The following is a 20257-nucleotide window of genomic DNA, read 5'->3' as shown; positions in this document are numbered from 1 at the left end:
TGTGACTCTCATGAAGAGCTGGTACATTTATGGTCTCACTTGTACCTAAACTAGAGCTCTGAGACGGGCTTCTTTAGAATGGATGACATAAAAGGAGTGACATGCATTTGCTCAATGAATACTTTTGAGATAAATCAATATTAACATTACAGCTGCTTAAAAAAACTATCAAAAGCACCCCACCAACCCAATTAGAGTATAAAGACAATCAGTCTTCCAGGCTGCTTTAAATTCAATTCCTGAGGATGGTCATTTCTAACACTTATTATTAACTATATCCCAGGAACTCTTCAAAGCACTTTGCATGTATTGTGACATTAAAATCTTATAATCAACGGATCTATTCACTTTACCAATAAGGAAAGAAGGCATAGAGAAGTAACATGACTTGCCCCAAACCAGACAGCCAACAAACCACTCTTTCAAATTAAAAATAATTTTCTTTTCTTTTCTTTTTTTTTAGACAGAGTCTTACTATGTCGCCCTCGGTAGAGTGCTGTAGTGTCACAGCTCACAGCAACCTCAAACTCTTGGGCTTAAGCAATTCTCTTGCCTCAGCCTCCCAAGTAGCTGGGACTACAGGTGCCCGCCACAACACCTGGTTATTTTGTTGTTGTTGTAGTTGTCATTGTTGTTTGTCAGGCTCGGGCCGGGTTCGAACTCGCCAGCCTCAGTGTATGTGGCTGGCGCCCTACCCACTGAGCTATGGGAGCTGCCTAAAAATAATTTTCTTTATTTTAAAATATTTTTTGATGTACTTTTCTTAAAAATATTTTATGTTGATAAAATATACAGAAACATATACAGATCATCCCTAAAAGAATGCCACTTTATTACTGGCTTCCTTTTGAGCAAAACTACTAAATTTTACATTTATTTTAGAGTCAATTAACTTAATTTGACATTTCTTTCAGGGAAGTTAGTTGCCTAGGGATGTATGCCTAGGTATTTTAGGTTTGCTCTTCCTATTCAACTTCATATAACTGTTTCTGCAGGATTCTTATTTATTAAAATTTATTAAAATAATGCTTGTGCTAAAGAACTATATTAAGAAGTTATTATGGAAAAACATATTGTCAGAAATTAACAGAAGAAAGATGCTTACCACAAGGCTCCCTAAAATCAACCCCAAATACATTGGTAGGAAGTGGCTAGATTTCCTTTTGCCCTGGGAACACCTGTATAAAACCTTCCTTAAAGCCAGGAGCTGGCAACACACAGTATCTTTCTGTTTGTTTCTTTCCTTACCTTTTGTTTCGGATGTGGGGCATGATTGTCGTCCTTGGCTGAGAGATAAAGGGAGCGAACCTGTTCCTGCACTGCATTGTAAAAGGTTGTCTCCCAAAACTGCTGATTCGTCCAGATGGGGTGCTCCTGTACACAGGTGTAAGCAAACTGGCTGACTCCAGGGGCAAGTTTCTGTGAGAACACACAATATCCATTACTATGGTGGTGGTAGAGTTATGCCAGTTAACAAGGTCACAGGGGCCACAGTTAATCACAGATGTGATTGAAGGATTTCTCTAAAGAATATCTTATGCCAGTACACATTTAGCCATCAGCAACTTGTTCCTTTTTAACTGGCAACTTTGGGCTTGCTATTAAATCTTTGAGGGGTCTGTCACTTTATCTATTAAAATGGGCATTTTAGTAACAGCTAAAAATCAAAGTTGTTACCACATGAATTAGAGAATATATGAAAATTTTTATTATAGTGTGTATAGTAGGCACTGTAAAGTTGGTAAATATTACTAAAATTAGGTGGTGCCTGTGGCTCAGTGAATAGGGTGCCAGCCCCATAAACTGAGGGTGGTGGGTTCAAACCCAGCCCCGGCCAAACTGCAACAAAAAAATAGCCGGGCGTTGTGGTGGGCGCTTGTAGTCCCAGCTACTTGGGAGGCTGAGGCAAGACAATAGCCTAAGCCCAAGAGCTGGAGGTTGCTGTGAGCTGTGAAGCTACAGCACTCTACCAAGAGTGACAAAGTGATACTCTGTCTCTAAAAGAAAACAAACAAAAAAATACTATAATTAGGACATATAATGAAATCCATTACAACCTAAACATAAAACTCCAGACAATTTAAAATTTCTTCTACCGATTTTAGGGTACATATTTTTTAAAGGCACTAATTGAAATGTGAGTGACCCTACGGCTTGGCCTTCCACACAGAATGAGGGCACGTCATGAATTTGAGACTTCAGAGGAACTCCACTTTTCCTACTGTACCCGCTAGCCCATGACCTCCTCATAAAATCTGCTGCTTGCCTCACATACTTCCTGGAAGACTGCCCTGGCCTTCAATAACATTTTCTGGTAACTAAATCTGGGCATGGCAAGATAAAACCTCCTTTTCCAGGACTTCCTGCAGGGCTTCATAGTAAGAGTAAACTCAAGAGGTGATTAATAACAGAGGGAAAGAAAATGAACTCTGCAGGCAATTGGTAGGCATTTTATATATATTCATATATCTAAGTTAATACTGAAAGTCTTATAAAATGCACATTGTTATTCCCAATTTAAGAAAGAGAGTTCAGGGAGGTTTAAGTGATTAACCAGGGCCATATAACATTGTATGAAAGTGGAAATGGGTTGCCAGCCCAAAGTTTGTTTGGTTCCAAAGCCCCTGCCATTTTTATTACACCAAACTGTCTTCCAAAAGAACTGGAATTATTAATTATAAAATAATTAAATGCCAAATTAAGTGCCAGTTAGCACGTTTGTTTTTCCCCTACTTTATGATTTCATTTCTCTAAGCAATATACTGCTTTGAAACCACTGAAAAAACTTTACATAACATTGCATTTTTTATTTTGAAGATAATTTATATCACCAAATTTCAGTTAATGATTTGGGTCATGTTTTAATAGCCACTGCTTTTATCTCTAAAAGTTAACGATGTTTCCACATTTTTAAAAGTTTATCTTTTCTCAAGAAGCAGCAGGTGCCATTTTCAATCGATAGGCATGGGGGGCATTTTATTCTTTGGAATTGAGTTCATCTGTTTTTTGTAAGTAGAACTAAAGTTTCTAATAAATTTTCTTTTGAAACAATTTAATAAGCTAATCCTGAAATGTTGGACCCTGAAGATTACTATAAAGTTATACACAAAACAGCACGCAGCAAAAGCTGCTTCATTTCTTAGGGATATATAAGGGCGGACCTGAAAGTATCCGGTCATGTATGCCTTGATTTTCCATATTACATGCCTGGACACTTCCCAGATAGTCCTTGCATACCAGATATATAAGATATCTGGTAAAAGTTATATGATCAATACATAATAATTTTCTTTTTGGTCTAGAGCTGTAATAGGCAATGCACCATGTAGTACTTGTGTGGTCAGAAGCAGGGTGACTATGATTTGGCCTATCAAATCTCTTATGTCCTGCATTCCAAGATAGGACTATGTACTGCTGCTGAGGTGACTGGCTACAACCCCCAATCCCCCTATCATGTGGCTATAGGTTGGGGCTGACCATGAAGCACAAGTCAGGAGTCCCCCGAGTGGAAGGCACACGAGGGTCACTGTTGGACTTCGTAATGCCTGTCTGCTCATTTATGACTCTGCTACTATCTATGGGAAATCATGGACCTATCTATTTATGGGAAATCACGGACAAAATGTATGTGGTTTTGTGAGCACATAAGCAGAAGCCACATACACTATGAATTACAAGCCTTTATATCCTGAATGAAGACACTTGGCTTGTGGGTCACACACTTTTTCCTCCTTCACTTTTTAGTCCTTTAAGAACTAACAGTTACTTCAGTAGCAATGCATGAGCCTATTCTCAAAGAGATTTTAAAGGCACAAAAGTCAAGTAAGATTAAAAACATAATTCGCAACTGTCTCTCCCATGAGTGTAGTCAAGAAATGTATTGTTCTTATTAATGCATTATAATATAATGAAAAGCAACTCTAAAAATTTTTGAGTCCTAAAATGGTATTAATACAGGTAAGTTCAAAAAAAATCTGAGCTCTTAACAAATTCTTATCAGTTTCTCACAAAGTTGTTTTAGGATAATCGACACACCAAAAAGTTATTGGTTATAGATCTTTTATTAAAACCTAATAGAGTTATACAGGGATCTGAGGATGTAACCAAGCCCTGCCTTTCTCCTTCAGTATTTTTTTCACTGATGCTGCGTATTTACCTTCCTTGGTACATTTAGATGCTATTACAGAGTATCCCACATCTGAAATGCGTGGGACCAGAAGTGTTTTAGACAAACAATTTTGGTGGCTATGGCATCTGTGATAGTAGCAGGAGTTTCAGTAAACAGAGAAAAGCACCTGTGGATAAAACTATTTCCTGATATGTACGTAACAAGTAAATAATATCCCAATACTTAAAATATTATTATTTTTCCAAACATGTAATTTGCCTTTTTTTTCTTGGTGGTTTCTTGCTATGTCTGCTCAACCAAATGCAAGGGGCACTGTGTTTCTCAGTTTTATGACGAACAGGGTCACTGCACTGATGGGCAGGTGTGTTCTAGGAACCAGCAGAGGGCAGTAGCACCTTATTCTACCTGGACTCCATCATGGCTTGATAGAGAAATTGCAAAAACTGGAACTCTGCCGTCTGGTTGGGTAGAAAGTGGATAGCAAGGTGAATACTGTATGTGTTCACGGCACATTTGAGAGACTTTAAAAACAAAAAACAAAAAACAACAAAACAGATTTTTCCAAGGTCACATAGCAAGATGAGAAGAGATGAGAATAGAAATAAAGTTCTCCATTACTGTACATCGTTTCTGTAAGATAAAAAAAAATGAAGATATTCTATAAACAGAACTGTAAAATAACTATGTAGAGAAAGATGTAATGAGACTTTGTAGGGGCAGGGTTTCAGATTCAGGATCACCTGTGATAGTAGCAGTAGTTTTAGGAAATAAAATAAGCATCTGTGGATAAAACTATCTCCTAATTCTAATCATTTCTCTGGTTTGAAAAACAATCTTTCCCAAGATGGTTTCCCAAACTACTGTGCATACCACCTTCATAATCTTTTATTTTGTGCAAAGATGAGATTTAATCCACCCATGAGTGTGGTATTGGTAGGTGGGAATGCTTTTGTCAAATGACATCTTTTTGTTTTCTTTCAATTCTGGTAACAATATTTACTTTACATTTCATAATAATTTTTATGATTCTGTCCTAAAGAAACAAGTGATATTGTGCCATGAGATTTTATGAGATGTTTAAGAATGTGTTGACTTCCTTCCTTATCTAGAAAAAATAGCCCTGACAGCACTAGATTAAGCAATGCCATTCATTTTCCACAAAGCTGTCAGAGGAAACCCAGCATGGGACAGGATATGAAGAATAAACTCCCGGGCTCACCAACCAACAGGGCCAGGTTCAAATCCAAATAAATGGATATAAATAATCTAAGAGATGAGATGGGAAAGGGAAAGGTTAGGATGTCAGTATGAGGAGCCTGCCTAAGGCCTGTCTGGCTAGACATGTTTGCTCCCCAGGCCCAAGGCTCCAATGAGCGAGCTCAGGGGAAACTAGATTTCAGTAAAGAAAGCTAGACAGCAAGACTCCATCCATGAGTATGTAATGAAGAATAATGTAGAGATTCACTGCCTAGGTGGCTGCGTATTTCCTATGCAGATCTGGTCCCTGCAATATAAGTGTACCTCACTGCATAGTTTGGGGATAGTGCTAGCAAGTCCTTTTGTGATTCTACTCTTGCCTAACCTTGTCCAAATATTAAGTCGCTTTAAAAATTAATTTTAGAGCATTTTTGGATGAATTTTGGAACTGCTTAGTCTTCAGAAACAAACTAAAAGAAGACAGTGAGGGGTAGCCTTACCTATCTAACGGGAAAATGAAACTCACAGTACATAATTGCCCCTCAGAAGAGAAAACTCACAACACACTACTCTCTTTGTTTTGTTTAAATAAAACACCTGTGGCCTAACTTGTTATCTCTGGGCAAGCTTTGAAGAGCTCTAATAGGACAGCAGGGGTGTGAACTCTTTGCTCCAACTCTCTGGCCTTAGTTCTCATCCGAACCAGATCCCAAGGACTCAGATAAGCCAGCAAGAACACCTGCAACAGCTTCCTGGCTTCCATTATCAGTTTGCTAAAGCAGAGGAAACAAAGCCATTTTTACCTTTTACAACACCAGCCACTTTTTCTCAACTACCTGGCACTTTCTCCCTTCTTTCTTGCTGTGGCCTCTCTCTCCCACTCCCCTCTCCCTTGTCCATCTTCTGTCTCTGTTTTTCTTTCTTTCCCTTCCTCCTTCTTTTCTTCCTTTGGAAGCAAAGGAAGCTTTGTACAAATAAGCTTTCTACTTCTTTCTTTCCTAATCCCTGTGTGAGAGTTCTTTTTCCAACCTGCCATGAACACCTAGTAAGTTTCCACCCTAACTGACAGGTGTGAGAAAAATATGTTTCCAAAACCCGGCTTTATCAAACCTTAAACACACTTGTGTGTCTGGGTGTACTGGCTCATGCCTATAATCCTAGCACTTTGAGAGGCTAAGGTGGAAGGATCTCTTGAGGCCAGAAGTTTGCGATCAGCCTGGGCAATATAGTGAGATCCTGACTCTACAAGATATACAAAATACATGTTAAATAAAACTAGCCAGGCATGGTAGCATGCGCCTGTACTTCCAGCTACTTGGAAGGCTGAGACAGGAGGATTGCTTGAGCCCAGAAGTTTGAGGATACAGTAAGCTTTAATGACGCCACTGCACTCTAGCCTAGGCAACAGAGACCCTGTCTTAAAGAAAATTGCTTTGTATCTCTCTTCTCCTCTGCTGCCTTCTTTAAACAAAGAATATACGTTGCAGACTTGAGGTTCAAGGTATACGTCTCCTGATCCTATTTCTCTCCTATCCTAGAGATGACAATTATCCTGAATTAGGTATGTATCATTCTTATTTTGTTTATCTACCTGTATATATCCATAAAGAAAATACAAGTTATATTGCAGGTTTTATTTTATCCCTTATTGAATATCTTCATGTATATGACTCATATTTATGCAATATTTAATAAAAACATGTAATTAATTGGGACAAAAACACAGCTGGCTTTTATAAACATACAACTCAGTTAGTAGGGACAGAAAGAGAATGTCCTGAAAGCAATGGAGCATTCAGGACTCTGTCTTCATTAGTCAGGGGGTTTATAGAACAGCAAGTAATCCATTTAGTTAAATAGAGATCATTGTGCCCATCTTCTGTAGTCTTCTTATTCTGCTACCTGATACTCAGAGATTGAACAGAGCCAGCATCTTTAAATTTAGAACGGGCTAAACCTCCACGGGCTTGCTAAAGAAGAGCCATGCATGCAATTTCTGCATGAGAAGTATATTCATCCACCAGCATTGCCCAGTATTCATTTGACCTGTGAGGTTCTATTAATGTTACTAGTTGGAATGACAGGATTGAAGTTCATTTTTAAACCACTATCCTTCTAGTGATTGATTCTATCTTCAGTTGCTTAGGAAATAGTGAGAAATCAGAGGATAAATTGATTTCTTTCCTTTGTGGTCCAGAAATTAGGAGAAATCAAATGAAAGACTACTATCAAGTCCTTTGCCTCAGTTTGGTATTCTCAAAAAAACACACATGATCCTGCCAAATTCCTCCTAATGTGTACCCCCATTTTGACAGGTTTTTAAAATGTTATATAAATGGTACAATATTGTGTTTAATTCTTCAACTTGGTTTTCACACATTATGTTGTTAGATTTATTCAAGTAATAAGAATTATCATAAGCAACATGTACTGAGTTCTCACCATGAATATTTATCAAATAACTAATCCTCATCGCAACTTTATGACCTGTTGAGAGGAGTGCTATTATTTCACCTGTTTAAAGTTGAAGAAACAGAGCCACAAAGTAAAACTTAACTTTGTCTAAAGGAAAACCACCATGTAGTGGCACAGCCAGAGCTGGGATTCAAATTTCAGGTAGTTGAGCTATAGAGTCTAGCTTTTTAACACTGCACAACTTAACTACTGCATGGAATTCTATTGTATAGCATTTCTTTGTTCCTGTTAATAGCCATTTGTGTTATTCCCAACTTTTTGCTATTATAAAGAATGGTGCACAAATATCATCATATATGTCAACTCTCAACTTTTGATTATAGTTTCAGTACCATTTAATATGGCTTAGAATTACTTGAGAAGGGTCCCAAGAAACACAATAATTCCTATTGTTATTTGTACTGATATGTATTTTGGGGTTATTATATATTTGTTACATTTCTGGTAAAAAAATTATTTCATGTGGATATTTTGCAGATCCACAGTTTAAAAAAAATTAACAATAATTCTTTAATATCAGGAATTCCTAGCTAGAGAAATTAGGCAAGGGAAAGAAATAAAGAACATTCAAATTGGAAAGAAGGAAACCAAACTGTCCCTATTTGCAGAGAATATGATCTTCTATGTAACCCTAAAATCTCCACCAAAAAACTGTTTGATTGATAAGCAAATCCAGTAAAGCAGTAGGATACAAATTAACATACAAGAATCAGTATCATTTCTATACACCAATGATAAAGTAGTGGAAAAAAAAAGAAAGCAATCCCACTTGTAATAGCTTAAAAAAAAAAATACCTAGGAATAAATTTAACCAAGAAGGTGAAGATCTCTACAAGGAAAACTACATGATAAAATAAATTGAAAAAGTCACAAAAAAATGGAAAGACATCCCATGTTCATGGATTAGAAAAATATTATGAAAATGACCATACTACGGGTGGTGCCTGTGGCTCAAGGAGTAGGGCGCCAGTCCCACATGCCAGAGGTGGTGGGTTCAAACCCAGCCCCGGCCAAAAAACCACAAAAAAAAAAAAAAAAAAAAAGAAAAGAAAATGACCATACTACTAAAAGCAATCTACAGATTCCATGCAATCTCTATCAAAATACCAATGACATTTTTTAAAGACTAGAAAAAAATCCTAAGATTCATATAGAGCCATAGAAGACCCTGAATAGCAAAGCAATTATAAGCAAAAAGACTAAAAAAAAATCAAAGTTGGAGACTATATGCCTTCAAAATATACTACAAAGCTACAGTAACCAAAACAGTATGGTAATGGCATAAAAACAGACACACAGACCCAGAACAGACTAGAGAACCCAGAAATAAATCCATGTATTTACAGCCAACTAATTTTCAATAAAGGCATCAAGAACATTCAATGGGGAAAGAACAGTCTCTTTAATAAACAATGCTAGGAAAACTGGACATCATATGCAGGAAAATTAAACTAGACCCCTGTCTCTCACTTCATACAAAAATCAAATCAAAACAATATAAAGACTTAAATATATGACCTAAAAATATGAAATCACTAAAAGAAAATATTAGAGTACTCTGGGCAAAGGTTTTTTTGGGGTAAGATCTCAAAAGTACAGGCAGCAAAAGCAAAAATGGACACATGGGATTAAATCAGTATAAAAGGAAATGAAATAAGCAGAAAAAACAGAATGGGAGAAAATAACTGCAAAGTATCTATCCAACACAGGATTTAATAATCATACCATATAAAGTACCTGAACAACTCAATAGCAAAAAATCCCATTAAAAAGGGGCAAATGAACTGAATAGAAATTTTGGAAAAGATGACACACAAATGGTTAACAGGAATATAAAAAAAATGCTCAATATCACCAAACATAAGAGAAATTTAAATCAAAACCACAATGTGTTATCATGTCAGTCCAGTTTAAATTGCCATTATCAAAAAGAAAAAAAAAATACAGATGGTGGCAAGGATACAGAGAAAGGAGAATGCTAGCACACTGCTGGTAGGAAAGTAAATTAGTACAGTCACTATTGAAAACAGTATGGAGGTTTCTCAAAAACTAAAAATAAAGCTACCACAGGATCTAGCAACCCCACTGCTAGATATATATCCAAAAGAAATAAAATCAGTATATTGAAGAGATGTCTGCATGCCTATGTTCACCGCTGCACTATCCAGATAGCCAGGATATGAAACCAACCTAAATGTTCATCGACGGAGAAATGGATGGAGAAATGTGGTGCATATATACATAACAAATGTATATATACAAAAGCCATAATAAAGATGAAATCCTGTCATTTGCAGCAACATAGATGGAACTGGGGGTCATTATGTTAAATGAAATAAGCCAGGTACAGAAAGAGAAATATCACATGTTCTTACTCTTATTTATGTGTGAGCAAAAGAAGTTCATCTCGTGGAGGTAGAGTAGAATGATGGTTACCAGAGGTTGGGAATGATGAGGAAAGGGGGAATAAAAAGGTTGGTTAATGGGTACAAAATACAGTTGGAGAGAAGGAATAAGTTCTAGTGTTTGATAGCACAGTAGCATGACTATACTTCAAAATAATTTACTGTATATTCCAAAATAGCTAGAAGAAAAGATTTGAAATGTTTCTAACCCAAAGCAAGGGTAAGTGTTTGAGTGATGGATATGCTAATTACACGTTGTATGTATGCATGTATCAAAATATCCCGAGCACTGTGTAAATACAGAGGGTGTGCCAAAAATGCATACACATTTTAAGAAAGGAAAAAACTGTATTAAACTTGTAATACTCAAATTACATTTGACTTCTGCAATTACAAGAGATACCATATACAATATACAAGATAACAAACAGTATCTTGAGTATTATAATTTTAAGACAGTTTTTCCCCTTAAAATGTGCATACATTTTCAGACCCTCTCTATGTATAATTATTTATCAGTCAAAATAATTCTTTAGCATCAAATACAGAACCTCTATAGGTTGACCACCCAAGGGACCGAAGCAAACTGGTCAATACACAGAGGAGGTCAACATAAAGAACGAGGCATACTGTACTAATACACACAGGTGGTGCATGCCTATTCCATGAAAATTAGGTCAACTTAAGAAGGTGGTCACTGTAGGGAGGTGGTTAATTTAATTATCGACGTTTAAATATATCTAGTTACTCAAATTTACAATTGTTTTATAAATGTAAAAAGTTTGTTTCTTTTTTTTTTTTTTTTTTTTTGTGGTTTTTGGCCGGGGCTGGGTTTGAACCCGCCACCTCTGGCATATGGGACCAGCGCCCTACTCCTTGAGCCACAGGCACCGCCCTGTTTCTTTTTTTTGTTATTTTTGTAATCAGTTTTAATTTGGGTAGGACCCAAATAAAGTCTATATATTACTATTAGTTTATATGTCATTAGGGTCAATTTTATTCTATAGGTTCTTTTCCCACTTGCAATTTATTTGTTGAATAAACTGGATCATTTGTCCTATAAAGTTTCCATCAGTCTGACTGATCAGTGTTTGCTGACTGCCTAGTGGTGTCATTTGACATATTCTTTTGTCCTTATGTTTTCTACAAATTTGTACTTGAATCTAGAGGCTTAATCAGATTAGGCTTGTTTGGCAAGAATACTTCAGACAGAACTATCATAAGGGGGCACATTTCTTTCTCTCTCCTTTTGTTGTGTTAGAGGATGTTGACTGTCAATGCCTAGATTCAATAGAAGTTGTAAAATCGTGTTATGCTCATTCTGGCCTTACTTTCTCATTCATTAGTTAGACTATTTCTATAAACAGAAATATTTCCCCTTAACACCTGTTTGGTAACCTATATATATAGTCTGTATTAGAAAAGCAGAATAAATACTCAATTTTATCGCTTCATTTATTACTTTTAAAAACAATGAGTTGTTTTTCTAGCATCTACTTTGGGTGACCAATTAGTTTAATACTATTTTTTGGTATTAATATCTTTATGAACTTATAATTTTTTAAACACACTTATTTAAACTATTCTTTAAAAACAAACTAAAAAAAATCTATAAGTATTTACCAGAAATTTGAGTTTTTCATTAATTCAGTGCGAAGCATCATGGAGTCCCTGTCTATGAAGTGCCTATAATCCACATGGGGAGATTAGAACTCCACATGTGATGACTGAGGAACTTAATGATGTTGTATGTAACAGCATATGAAGGTCCTCACTGGGAGAGCGTAATCAACAAGACTAGTAGTTAAAGAAGGAGGTGTTCTCTCTGAAGAGTAAGTAGGTGCAAAAGGAGCAACAGAAGAAATACATCAGTGTGTCCTGGCCTGGGAAACAAAGGGATTCGATGAATCATAGTTCTTACTTCATGCACTTGCTAATGGCCTAAATCTCAGTGAAAACGTTTATTATGGCATTATCTTCAATAGTTACCCATTTCCAAAGTTAGCAATTTTAATATCCAACTATAGGGAAGAAAGGTTAGGCACATGACAATACATCATTAACACAACTGAATACTATATTGCCATTAAAGTGGTTAACATGATGACGTGCTTCCAAGCACTTATGCTACATTCCAGAAAACAAGTCAAACATGCTATGATTATGTCTGCAAGTACACAAAGACTGGGAGTAAAAGACAAAATGAAAGTAAAGTAAGGCAATGGAATTATAGACAACTTCTTTTTTTTTTCAAAATAATTTAAAGGGAACTTTCCGTTAAATATGGTTTTCTCAATGTTCCTTTGTCCCCTAAACCCCACTGAAATGACAGCAAAAGAAAAATGTGGTAAAGACATATAAGAACAAAGAGAATGAGAAAGAAGACAACACTAGATAATGATGTTAATAAAATTTTGGATATCTGGGTGGCACCTGTAGCTCAGTGGGTAGGGTGCCGGCCACATACACTGAGGCTGGCGGGTTCGAACCCGGCCCCGGCCAGCTAAAACAATGACAACTACAACAAAAAAATAGCCGGGCATTGTGGTAGGTGCCCGTAGTCCCAGCTACTTGGGAGGCTGAGGCAAGAGAATCACTTGAGCCCAAGAGTTTGAGGTTACTGTGAGCTGTGATGTCACAGCACTCTACCCAGGGCGACAGCTTGAGACTGTCTCAAAAAAAAAAAAAAAAAAATTTTTTTTTTGGAATCAGGACATGGATTTATAAGCAACAACAAATTTTGAAAATGAGATAAAGCTGAAACTCTGTACTGCTCAGAAAAAGAAAAGCTTTTTATACTACAAAAGGTGAATTTATGGTATATAATAATAAATCATATCTCAATTAAAAATGGAAACAATTCAAATATTCATCAGTTGATGAATGAATAAAAATGGTTATTTCCATATAATGAAATATTAAATGGCAACAAAAAGATATAAGGTACTGACATATGCTGTAACATAGATGAACCTTGAAAATCTTATAATAAGTGAAAGAGGCTAGTCATAAAATATTACATACTGTATTATTCTATTACGTAAAATATTCAGAATATTTTAGAGCAAATCCATACAGCCAGAAAGTGATTCATGGTCATCTAGGGTTGAGGGGAGAAGGGAATGGGGAATGATAGTTAATGAGTATATTATTCCCTTTTGGGGTGATGAATATGTTTTAAAATGAATTACAGTGATGGAAATACACTAAAACCCGCAGAACTGTATACTTTAAATAAGTGAATTATATTTCAATAAAGCTATTATTTAAAAAAGATATTAACAGTTTTTTTTCTTACCTCCTACTATGTACTCAACACAGAGTACTTCTCTGATGAGTTTTTTTCTCACTTTGACCAATTCTGCAATATACACCAGGGGTCCTATAATTGAATTAAATTCTGTAAAATCTACATGGAGCTTGAGTCAGATCCCATCCATGTCAGATGCCAATTGCAAGTCTAAGCCTCCAGAAATTCTGACTGACCAGCTTATAAATTGGGTGTTCTCATAACCCCCTTTTCAGGTCCAGTCATTTGCTAGAATGACTGTCAGAAGTCAGACAAACCCTTTCCTTACTATTGCTGATTTATTATAAAGCATATTTTAAAGGATACAAATGAATACCCAGATGAAGATGTACACAGGGCAAGGTTCAAGAGTCCCGAGTACAGGAGCTTCTCTGTCCTAATGGAGTTGGGCGCAGCACCCTTCTGGCAGGTGGATGTATTCAGCAACTCAGAAACTCTTTGAACCCCATCCTTTTGGGTTTTTACGGGGGCTTCATTATACAAGGATGATTAATTAAATCACTGGCCATTGGCAAGGAGTGGGGGTAGTTGTAAGTTCCAACCCTCTAATCACATAGTTGGTTCCTCTGGCAACTGACCCCCATTTGAGGCTATCCAGGAGCTGCCAGCCACCTGTACACAGACATACATCACTTCAGTGATTCCAAGGGTTTTAGGAGCTGAGTGCGAGGAAATGGGGTACACCAAAATATTTCTTAAAAATTGCAACATCACAGATAAAATTGCAACATCACAGATAAAACTTACCAAACTTCACTCAAGAAGAAATAAATAACTTGCATAGCTCTATATCTATTAAAGAAATTGAAATTATAGCTTAAAATCTTCCCTAAAAGAAAACTTCAAACACAAACCACTTCACTAGGAATTCTACCAAACATTTAAGAAGGACTAATACCAATTCAATACAAATTCTTCCAAAAAATTAAAGAGGAGAAAATACTTTGAAATCTATAAAAATCCTCCAGCTAATTATCATACTTAATGGTGAAAGACTGAATACCTTCCTGCTAAAATTAGGAAGAGTACAGGGATGTCCACTTTTACCATGCCTGTTAAAAATGTACTGGATGTTCTAGACAGTGAAGTACAGCAATAAGAAATAAAAAGTATCCAGATTAGAAAGAAAGAAGTAAAAAGAAAAGAAAGAAAGAAGTAGGGTGGCGCCTGTGGCTCAGTCGGTAGGGCGCCGGCCCCATATGCCGAGGGTGGCGGGTTCAGGTCCAGCCCCGGCCAAACTGCAACGAAAAAATAGCCGGGCATTGTGGCAGGCGCCTGTAGTCCCAGCTACTGGGGAGGCTGAGGCAAGAGAATCGCTTAAGCCCAGGAGTTGGAGGTTGCTGTGAGCTGTGTGACGCCACGGCACTCTACCGAGGGCCATAAAGTGAGACTCTGTTTCTACAAAAAAAAAAAAAAAGAAAGAAGTAAAATTGTCTTTATTTGTGTATAACATATTACTATGTAAAAAATCTGCCAGAATCTACAAAAAAGCAACTACTAACTGATTTTAATAAGGTTTTAACATACGTTAGTAAGTTATAAAAATAAATTTTATTTCTATAGGCTACCAATGAAAATTGCAATTATAAAAACAATATCATTTACAATAATACCCAAAAAATGAAATACTTTAGGAGTAAATCTGACAAATATGCTAAAACCTGGACACCTAAAAACTATAAAACATTGTTGAGAGAAACTAAAAAAGACCAAAATAAAGGGAGAGACTGATCTGATTTATGGATTGGAAAACTCAATGTTGTTGAAATATCAGTTTTCTCCAAATTGATCTGAAGATTTAATGTAACACCAATATAAATCCCAGCAAGCTTTTTGCTTTATAGACATTATAAAATTCACATGGAAATTCAAACGTTCTAGAACAACCAAAATAACTCTGTAAAAGGAAAACAAAGTTGGAGGACTAAAATTATCTGATTATTTTTTTTTTTTTGTAGAGACAGAGTCTCACTTTATGGCCCTTGGTAGAGTGCCGTGGCCTCACACAGCTCACAGCAACCTCCAACTCCTGGACTTAAGTGATTCTCCTGCCTCAGCCTCCCGAGTAGCTGGGACTACAGGTGCCCGCCACAACACCCGGCTATTTTTTGGTTGCAGTTCAGCCGGGGCTGGGTTTGAGCCCGCCACCCTCGGTATATGGGGCCGGCGCCTTACCAACTGAGCCACAGGCGCCACCCAAATTATCTGATTTTTGACTTATCGTAAAGCTACAATACTCAAGGCTGATGTAAAAAAAATTACATATATATGTACATACTATCTACAATATATATCATATGATATAATATATAACATAAATAATATGTGTGCATAGATGAATAACTGCTTTTTAACAAAGACAAAGGCAATTTAGTAGACAAAAGATAATGTTACAGGAAATGGTATTGGAACAATTAGATCTTTGATCATAGACAGCATGATAAAAGTTAACACAAAAGAAACCAAAGGCCTAAACATAAATCTTAAAACACAGCAAAAAAACTTTATGACCTTGAGCTAGGCAAAGGTGTCTTAGATTGGACACTAAAAGCATATCCATGGATATCTCAGGAGAACAGAAGCAGCTGCGTGACTAGAGGAACAGTAAGCAGTGTTAGGGATCTGTGTGGGTAGTGAGGCAGGCATATATCTAGAAAGCTGGCTATAATCATCTAGTTCCAAATGTCCTGCAGTTAATAGTTTGCTACCATATTGGGATTAAAAAAAGGACAAAGGTTAAACCCCTTTTGTCCTGGAATGTGCTGGGAGAGCACATTTCTTTCCTTGTATGATTAAACTTTAGGGTTTAATCAATTTGGATAATGTTACCAGTATTTTAGAGACTACTCTAAAGACAGAGAATCTAGAGGAAACACATGATTAATAAACTGATTTTAAGTGGCTTTTAACTTGAATTTTTACTACCAAGTAAATAATAGTGACTCTAAGAAAAACAAACTTACTTTCTGCCTCTTACTGGATGAAGGCAGAAAGCTCAGTACTACTGAATTACAGTTTTGTAGTATGTTTCTTCCTTTCTCAGTTTCCATCTACTCAACTTTTCCAGAGACAATATTTTTTGTGTTATTAGAGTTACAAAGACAAAGTCTGGAAAGCATTTCCTCTAAACAATAAAATCAACAACTTGGAGCCCAATTTTCAAATTTCACTGATATTTTGACTAAAAAACATAAAGACTCTTGTTAGTGACCAAATAAAGACTTAAATTGTAGGTTACATTCACAGTACAGTCAACTGAGGGTGCGTTTAAACTGTAACTGTTACTTCAGTGCCTATACTTTCTAAAGGTTTTATTTTGAAGCTGTGGTCTTCAGAGAATGACAGACAGCCAATATGGTTCACTGAGGTAGTGCCCACGCAAAGTGGAGGCCACGGAGCAGTAAAAACTGGGGTTGGGCCTTGAACAGTTTTTGACTTCTAGAATATTCTAAGAGGAATCATCCCAGCTCCTTGCTTAAGTTCATTGTGAAGATAACACCTTCTTGACTGGCTTGTGCATCTAACAGAAAAAGACCAACCTACGTTTGAGAAGAAAAACTTGATATTATAAGCTGAATATACAAGGAGAAGAAAATTTGTTGAAAAGAAATATGTCTCTATTTTTGAGGAAAACAGCTCTTTCAACCTTCATTCTACTGCTTTTTATTTTTAGAAAGATTGATTAAAACTGACTCTTTAGAACGAGGAATGAGTTATTTACCTAGGAGCCATCTCCCAGGAGGAAGAATTATCTATTGAATTATATAGACTGGGTCGAAGTTATCTAAGTGTTTGTACAGGTAAACCAACAATTATATGTAGAATTCTAGAAAACGGAAAACAGTAATTATTTGGCTAAAAATAACCAAGGCAGGTCCAGTGCTAAGAATAAATAGCTGTAAAACCTATATTACACTGTTCTAGGATTGGAGATGATTTTCAAGCTCCATGGGATCATTTGTCACTTCCTTGGCCTTTAGGTATACCAAAAAATCCACCTTCCTCCTACCTGTCCCCCATCTTCTCTATTTACAAATGTTTGAAAGTTTACTTTCATGTTCCATATTTATAGTAAAAGTCCTAGTCCCTACTAAAAAGCAAATATTACTGCAATTGTTCATAACTGAATATGAAAGGCGGCTTTGGGATTAAGTTTCTGTAATAGGATAAAACATGACCAGCCATGAAGTCAAAAAGCAGAAGAAAATAACAGGGCTAGTGAAGTTGGAAAAAGGGCATGGAACAGGCAGGGGAAGTCATATATTTTCCCAGTTTGTCTAATTAGTCCTCCCTAGAAGGTCCAGTTTGAGTGCTTAGAATATGCTGAATAGGATGCCCAATTCAGGGGCAGTGCCTGTGGCTCAAAGGAGTAGGGCGCTGGTCCCATATGCTGGAAGTGGCAAGTTCAAACCCAGCCCCGGCCAAAAACTGCAAAAAAGATGCCCAATTCATGGAAGGGTGGGGGGAATTAAAATTCAACTTACGTTAGTGGTAATACATTTTTCTGCCTGTTAACGCTTGTTAAACTTAAATCATTTACTTACTTGAAGCATAGACTCACTGAGTTAGAAGAAACCTTAGATATAGTTTAATTTTTTCATTGATACATAGGGATGCTGAGATAAAGAAACGTGACCAAGGTCACATAGCTATTATAGTTAGAGAACTGATGCTTGATAGGGTACTAAACGACCTGGCCACAACTCCCTTTTCTTGATTCCTGAACACTGTTCGCTCATGTAGATATTATCCTGCAGGTAAAAGAGATGACTGCTCTATGTATTGAACACTCTTTGTTTCTCTCTACCATGACATCAGTTAAGCTGTTTCTTCCACTTGGAATCCCTCCTTCCAATCTCTAATGGTTAAAATCCATTCTCCAAGGGCCTATTCAAATGTTACATTTTTGAAAATGCCTTCTTTGGTTGCTCCTTCTTTACGTCCTGTAATGAACTGAATGTTTGTGTCCCCCTCATATTACTATGTTGAAGCCTTAACCTTCCGTATGGCTGTATTTGGAGTAGGGAAGTAATTAAGGTTAAACGAGGACATACGGTGAGGCAATGATCCAACAGGATTATTATCCTTAGACACCCAGAGCTTGCTCTCTTTTTCGCTCTGCATGTACTGAAGAAAGGCCATGTGACATAGCAACTTTAAGGAAGCCACCTGCAAGCCAGAAAGAGATCCTTCACCAGAAACTAAATTGACTGGAATCTTGATCTTGGCCTTACAGCCTCCAGAACTGTGAGAAAATAGATTTCTAGTGTTTAAGCCATCCAATCTGTGGTATTTATTATGGCAGGATGAGCAGACTAAGATACTATCTTATGTAGAACTTTGTACTTCTCTAACAGATTTTTTAAAATTTCAAAATATTAAGGGGGTACAATGTTTCTGTTACATGCATAGTTATTTATAATGCTTTATTCAGTGCTGTAAGTTTTGCCCATCACCCGAATGGTGTTCACTGTTCCTGTTATGTAGGTTTTTACCCCTCCCCTCCTTGTCCCTTCCCCTCCTTGATTTCCAGTGACTTTTACTTCTTTCTGTACCTATGTGTGCCCAACATTAGTTCCAAATTATTAGACAGTATATGTTATATTTGTTTTTCATTCTTAAGATATTTTACTTAGAATAATGATCTCCAGTTTCACCCTAATAGCTGCAAAAGACATTAATTTACTTCTTTTTATGGCTGAGTAGTACTCCATGGTGTACATATACCACATTTTGTTAATGCATGAACTGAGGGGGCATTGGGTTGATTCCATGTCTTTGTATAATAATTTTGAATTAAAATGTAATAAACATTTGAGTGTAAGTATCTTTCTGATAAAATGACTTCTTTTCCTTTGCGTAGATATACCCAGTAGTGGGATTGCTGGATCGAAAGGTAGACCTACTTTTAGTTCTTTGAGAATAAATCTCAGCCAGGAGAGGTGGCTTATCCTGTAATCTTAGCACTCTGGGAGGCCCAGGCGGGTGGATTACTTGAGCTCAGGAGTTCAAGACCAGCCTGAGCAAAAGCGAGACCTCATCTCTACCAAAAACAAAAACAAAAAAAAACTAGCTAGGCGCTGTGGTGGGGCCTATAGTTCCAGCTACTTGGGAGGCTGAGGCCAGAGAATAGCTTGAGCCAAAGAGTTTGAAGTTAGTGTGAACTACAAGAATACCACAGCACTCTACCCAAGGCAACAGAGTGAGACTCTGTCTCAAAAAAACAAAAACAAAAACAAAAAAACCAACAAAACTCCATACTGTTTTTCAAAGAAAATCAGTGTCTATAGTTTTGGGGCTTTTAAAAAAAGCCATTCTATACTATTCAGCCATAAAAAAAGATGCTGATTGGGCGGCGTCTGTGGCTCAAGGAATAGGGCGCCGGTCCCATATGCCGGAGGTGGCGGGTTCAAATCCAGCCCCGGCCAAAAAAAACCACACAAAACAAAAACAAAAACAAAAACAAAAACAAAAAAAAGATGCTGATCTGGCATCTTTTGTAACAACCTGGATGGAACCAGAGACCATTTTCCTGAGTATCACAAGAATGGAAAAACAAATGCCACATGTACTCAATACTAAATTGGAACTAGTAGATCAACATCTATTTGCTAATATAAAAGCAAAACTCAATGAAATTCAAGTAGGGAGGAGAGGGAAAAGGAGATGGGTAAATTCCCACCAAATGCATACACTGCACACTTTCTGGGTGAAGGACACATCTGTAACTTTGACTTAAAA

The 20257-nt window shown here is 36.8% G+C and overlaps 1 protein-coding gene across 5 annotated transcripts in view; it reads right to left on the bottom strand.

Annotated features, from left to right (window-relative positions):
* Nucleotides 1-20257, bottom strand: part of SBF2 (SET binding factor 2) — a 471093-nt gene that overhangs the window by 91772 nt on the left and 359064 nt on the right. For all 5 annotated transcript variants that reach the window (XM_053560079.1, XM_053560081.1, XM_053560083.1 and 2 more), the window contains one exon: nt 1249-1419. In XM_053560079.1, the coding sequence (XP_053416054.1) occupies nt 1249-1419 (171 nt within the window). The remainder of the gene's footprint in view (nt 1-1248; nt 1420-20257) is intronic.

The sequence above is a fragment of the Nycticebus coucang genome, chromosome 14 (genome assembly GCF_027406575.1).
Source record: "Nycticebus coucang isolate mNycCou1 chromosome 14, mNycCou1.pri, whole genome shotgun sequence".
Taxonomy (NCBI): Eukaryota; Metazoa; Chordata; class Mammalia; order Primates; family Lorisidae; genus Nycticebus; species Nycticebus coucang.
The sequence above is the reverse complement of the archived record's forward strand: the minus strand, read 5'-3'. Positions and strand labels throughout refer to the sequence as shown.